Here is a 5960-nt window from a genome sequence, read left to right as displayed (position 1 = left end):
TCCATGGCTCACTAGAGCCAGGACAAGCTTCCTAATTCCACTTGGGTGCCCTGGAACTGCTCCTGCCATCCTATAATCCTGGAAAACCAGGATATTACCAGGTCCCTGAGCACCTTCAAAATTCTCTACCTTAGCTCAGAGCTCCGGGTCCAGCAATGCCAAAATTACAGTCACAAGGAGGGAATCCCAGGCCCCGGGACCTTCTGTAAGTACCCATTGTCCCCTTAGGGCCCCAGGAAATGCTCAGGCTGCAGCGCGGGGCATGGAGGTGCACACCTGCCAGCCCAGGCACCTGCACAAGGTCAAGTCCTCCTGGGAGCCTAGGAAATGCTTCTGCGGGCCAGCGTCGCCCCCTGTTGGTCGCAGAGCACCATGCAAGACTCGCTCTTGTGACCTCCCTGTGGATTACAAAGCCAGGTGTGTGGACTTCCCCAGGTGTGGGTGGAACCCATGGCTGAAGGCCATCCAGGACGTGCTGGCCGCTGTCATAGACGGAGCCCAATGGAGCTTCTGGATGCCTTCGTGAGACCCATGTCAAACAGTGCATGTGTATGTGCAAACGTGTCTGTGTCTGTGCGTGTGTGTCTGTGTGAATGCTGATGTAAATCCAGGAAGAGAAGGTTGGATACCAAAATTCCTACAGACTGAGCTATATTTATTGATTTCTCTGTGGCTTTTCCCCTCATGGCTCATGGGTGCTGCACTATTTGCCTTCTACCTAAGATTCTACTCAGTTTAGATTCAAATAAACAATAAAACTGATTTCACTGCATGAGGTCATTCAAAATCTAAATCCATCTAGTCAATTTAACCCCTTCCAATTTAAAATTGAAATGTGAGACAGGAATCCGTCAAAATCCTAGAGGAAAACATAGGCTGCAACCTCTTTGACATCAGCCACAGCAACTTCTTTCAAGACACATCTCCAAAGGCAAGGGAAACAAAAGCAAAAATGAACTTCTGGGACTTCATCAAGATAAAAAGCTTCTGCACAGCCAAGGAAACAGTCATTAAAACAAAGAGGCAGCCCACGGAATGGGAGAAGATATTTGCAAATGATACTACAGATAAAGGGCTAGTATCCAAGCTCTATAAAGAATTTCTCAAACACAATACCCAAAAAGTGAATAATCAAATCAAAAAATGGGCAGAAGGCATGAACAGACACTTCTCCAAAGAAGACATACAAATGGCTAACAGACACATGAAAAAATGTTCAAAATCATTAACCATCAGGGAAATTCAAATCAAAACCACATTGAGATACCACCTTACGCCAGTTAGAATGGCAAAAATGGACAAGGCAAGAAACAACAAATATTGGCGAGGATGTGGAGAAAGGGGATCCCTCTTACACTGTTGGTGGGAATGCAAGTTGTCACAGCCACTTTGGAAAACAGTGTGGAGGTCCCTCAAAAAGTTAAAAATAGAGCCACCCTATGACCCAGCAATTGCACTACTGGGTATTTACCCCAAAGATACAGACGTAGTGAGAAGGGGCACCTGCACCCCAATGTTCATAGCAGCATTGTCCACAACAGCCAAACTGTGGAAGGAGCTGAGATCCCTTCAACAGTTGAATGGATAAAGAAGATGTGGTCCATATATACAATGGAATATTACTCAGCCATCAGAAAGGATGAATACCCACAATTTGCATCGACACGGATGGGACTGGAGGAGATTATGCTAAGTGAAATAAGTCAAGCAGAGGAAGACAATTATCATGGTTTCACTCCTATGTGGAATAGCAGGGAGATCATTAAGAGAAGGAAGGGAACAATGAAGGGGGGGGCAAACAGAAGGGGCAATGAACCACAAGAGACTGTGGACTCTGGGAAACAAACTGAGGGCTTCGGGGTGGGGGGATTGGGATAGGCCGGTAATGGGTGTTAAGGAGGGCACGTATTGCATGGGCGTTATACGCAAACACTGACTCACGGAACATGACATCAAAAACTAAGGATGTACTGTACGGTGAATGACATAACATAATAAATTTTTTTAAAAATTAAGAACACAAAAAAATAAATTTAAAAAATTTGAAAAATTAAATTGAAATGTCATAAATAGTACCCTAGTTAAGACATCTTATTAATTTCCAAATGTTGCATAATGAATTACCAAAGACGTGGTGGCTTAAGAGAAGAAACAATATTCCCTCACAGTGCAGAGGCCAGAAGTCCAAGGTCAAGATGTCAGCAGGGCCAGCTGCCTTCTGAAGCCAAGTCAGTGATGAAGGCCTGGCAGAGTGCACATGTATTTCTTGGTGTCTTTAGCAAAGAGTAGAAATAGATATTTTTGTCTCCCCTTTCTAAGCTTTATACATTTTCAGAAACTTTTTTTTTCATCACAATTTATGTAGTGCAGCAACATTACTCATTTTCTAATGGGAATTGATCATCGTCACGAGTATGAAATACGTCTCTGGTCCATTCAAACAATTTCTGCAGACACTGCCCGCTCTGAAAGCTGGTCAAGACATACTGACACTTTAAAGCCACAGGCCAACAGGTCCTGAAACAAGGGAACTTAAAACTATCATGCTGTCTAATTCCCAGAGGTAAAGCTTCATATTTGGTAAAATGAACCCTGGGTATTTGATAGGTACTCCTATTGGGATGGAACTTAAGGGGGAAAAATGTTTTCCAAAGAAGTGTGAAACCAGCCGCAGGATCTGTGGTTACAATTTCTGGGCCACACGTAGGTAGACAAACATTTATAAAGATCTTCATGATCCCCGAATGCATGAATCATATTAGAGAGCGCGATGGAATTTTAGAGGCAAATCATCTGACCGTAAACTTTCTAAAAACAGGATGATTCTACAGACATTCTGGTTGGTGGGGAAAATTGTCTTCTTATGTGATCCCTGAGATCCTTTGGGGAAATGATGCCCCCATCCCAGAAGACTAACGTCCCACACTTCTTGGCTCACTTGACATTACTGGGAAAACAAAGTGGATATTCATAAAGGATTTCCTCTGAGCTTGGAAACTCTCAAGAAAATCTGCCCAGAAGGGTGTGATGGAAGGTAGGGAGGCTGAGAAAGTGCTGAAACGTGTGTCTGTCCATTGCGGGAGGGAAGGGAAGGAGGCGGGCTGGCCTGAATCATTTCTCTGCCTAAGGAGAGCAGCCACACCCTAAATCCCTTATTCCAATCAAGTGTTTGGAGCTGATTGGATTACTTTGTGCCTAGTCACGTGGGCGCAACAAGCCACAAAAGCCTGAGGAGATCTGAAGAGATGGCTGTACCTGTCATTTGGAGAGCGGCGCAGTGAGAGAAGAATCCCCCTGCAAACAGAGGCTCCACGTGGGGGATCTTGTGAACACTTTTCCTGGACACATGGAGGCTGCTTCTCTCTACCGCCAAGAGGATTCTCAGTTCAATATCTTTCCAAAACTCAAACCTTGCTGGTCAAATGTAGGTGGTACTGAAGTCCAGAGGGGAGCCTCTTTGCCTGAGAAGCCATCACCATCATCTCACAGACTCTGCTACCTGACTAATGGTTTGGCTCCCACGTCAGCAGGGCTGGCTCCCACAAAGAAACTTGTGAGTTGGAAGAGACCTTCTGTGGTTGGGGCCGGGCTTCAGAACCTGGGGAACACCTGCTATGTGAATGCGGTCCTGCAGTGTCTGACATACACACCACCCCTTGTCAGCTCTGTGCTGTCCCAGCAGCACCGGCAAACCTGTGGGAAGCAGACATTCTGCATGCTCTGTGCTCTGCAAGCTCACATGACCCGGGCCCTCTGCCATCCTGGAGATGTGATCCGTCCCTTGCCAGGACTGCTCGCTGCCTTCCACACACACCAGCAGGAAGACGCGCATGAGTTTCTGATGTTCACTCTGGGTGCAATGCAGCAAGCATGCCTGCCTGAGGACAAGCCTTCAGACCCTCAGTCGGAGGACGCCACCCTCATCCGTCAGATCTTTGGAGGGTACTGGAGGTCTCAAATCCAGTGTCTCCACTGCCAAGGCATTTCGAGCACTATGGACCCTTACCTGGACATTAGCCTGGACATTGAGGCAGCTCAGAGTGTGAGCCAAGCTTTGGAGCAGTTGGTGAAGCCCGAAAAGTTGGATGGTGAAAATGCCTATCATTGTAATACTTGCCTAGGGAAGGTGCCTGCTTCCAAGACGTTGACTTTGCACACTCCCTCAAAGGTCCTTATCCTGGTGTTGAAACGGTTCTCAGATTTCACAGGCAACAAAATGGCTAAGGACGTGCACTATCCTGAGCGTCTTGACATGCAGCCCTACCTGTGTGAGCAGAGGGCAGGACCGCTGGTTTACGTGCTCTATGCTGTGCTGGTGCACGCTGGGTGGAGCTGTCACAGCGGACACTACTTCTGTTTCGTAAAAGCTGGAAATGACCAGTGGTATAAAATGGATGATGCTAAGGTCGCCGCCTGTGATGCGACTTGTGCGCTGAGCCAACATGCCTATGTCCTCTTTTACATCCAGAAGACTGAGCGGGAAAGAGAACTTGTGAGTGAGTCCCTCGGTGGGGAAGCCACATCCCCTGAGGCTGACCGCACAGGCTTGGCTGGGTTCCAAAGGGAGCCTGAAACAGACTCCAGCGTCAAAGTTCCTGATTTGGAGGATCACGTGGAAGAGACATCAGTGCAACAAATCACATTAGACCAGTGGAGATTCCTCCAAGAACGCAAGCGACCTAAGGCAGAATTCAATGTCAGGAGAGTAGAACGTGCTCTTCCCGTGCATGCAGTCATAATTCACCAGTCCAGGTACGAGATGAGAAAGAATGATCCTGAACAAAACATCGACCGGCTCAACACTTCAGCCAGGAACGTTGCACCTCAGAGGGCAGGAGACATGGGCAAAGTCCCTTGTCTGGCAGGGAGAACCAGAGCTGCCAGGAAGAAGAGCAAGAAGGGGCAGAGGTCTAGGGAAGCAGTCCAGGGACCTCACTACTAGCTTGGATGCACATGCCCCCACCCCCACATACATGCACACTCGTTCACCCACTCACCTAACTTGAACACAGTCCTGTACAGGAAATATTTTGTGTGTTGTAGGTGTGTGTGTTCTGCACATGTGGAGAGACCATATCTGGGTGTGTTCATGGGATAAGGCATTCAGCTTGAACTAGAGGATACTGAGCTTTAAGCCTGGCTTGTTGTGGGGATGTTATTGGAGAGGTTTGGATTTATTACTGGGTCTGTGTCTGTGGATGAACCCTCCCTTCCATCGGCACCAGGAAGAAGTGGGGGCAACTCGCAGCCTGAAAGGATCAGAGCAAGTAAGGGAATCAGGCATGCGGGTGGAAACAATGCTGAGGACCTGGTGTCGGTGTGAGCACACCTGTCAGTCACGGTCCCATCATCCCATTACTTACTTTCTTTTTATATTGAAAGAACATTTCCCAAGCATATGCATGGGTGGAGTCTAGGTAAAGATGTGCTTAGAAATATACAAATATGCACCAACTGGAGGAGGAGTTAAAAAGAACCTCAGAAAAACAAAACAAGGGGCGCCTGGGTGGCACAGCGGTTAAGCGTCTGCCTTCGGCTCAGGGCGTGATCCCGGCGTTATGGGATCGAGCCCCACATCAGGCTCCTCCACTATGAGCCTGCTTCTTCCTCTCCCATTCCCCCTGCTTGTGTTCCCTCTCTCGCTGGCTGTCTCTATCTCTGTCAAATAAATAAATAAAATCTTAAAAAAAAAAAAAAAAGAAAAACAAAACAAAACAAAAACACAGACCAGAAACCCAATCTCAATGCATGGACACAAAGAAATGGCAACCCACTGGGGCACCTGGGTGGCTCAGTTGGTTAAGTGGTTAAGCGTCTGCCTTCAGCTCAGGTCATGATCCCAGGGTCCTGGGATTGAGTCCCACATCGGGCTCCCTGCTCAGTGGGGAGCCTTCTTCTCCCTCTCCTTGCTTATGCTCTCTGTTGCTGTCTCTCTCTTTCAAATAAATAAATAAATAAAA

At 47.4% G+C, this 5960-nt stretch overlaps 1 protein-coding gene across 1 annotated transcript; it reads left to right on the top strand.

Annotated features, from left to right (window-relative positions):
• The first annotated feature begins 2994 nt into the window (after positions 1-2994).
• On the top strand, positions 2995-5528 carry LOC103676924 (ubiquitin carboxyl-terminal hydrolase 17-like protein 6). Its single transcript, XM_008706139.1, has one exon. The coding sequence runs from the start codon at positions 3347-3349 to the stop codon at positions 4940-4942; it is 1596 nt and encodes a 531-aa protein (XP_008704361.1). The 5' UTR covers positions 2995-3346; the 3' UTR covers positions 4943-5528.
• The last annotated feature ends 432 nt before the right edge of the window (positions 5529-5960 follow it).

The sequence above is a fragment of the Ursus maritimus genome, unplaced genomic scaffold (assembly GCF_017311325.1).
Source record: "Ursus maritimus isolate PB19 unplaced genomic scaffold, ASM1731132v1 scaffold_28, whole genome shotgun sequence".
In the NCBI taxonomy this organism is placed as follows: domain Eukaryota; kingdom Metazoa; phylum Chordata; class Mammalia; order Carnivora; family Ursidae; genus Ursus; species Ursus maritimus.
The sequence above is the reverse complement of the archived record's forward strand: the minus strand, read 5'-3'. Positions and strand labels throughout refer to the sequence as shown.

Coding starts and splice junctions, on each gene's coding strand:
- LOC103676924 (XM_008706139.1), top strand. CDS start 3,347: ATGGAGGCTGCTTCTCTCTACCGCCAAGAGGATTCTCAGTTCAATATC.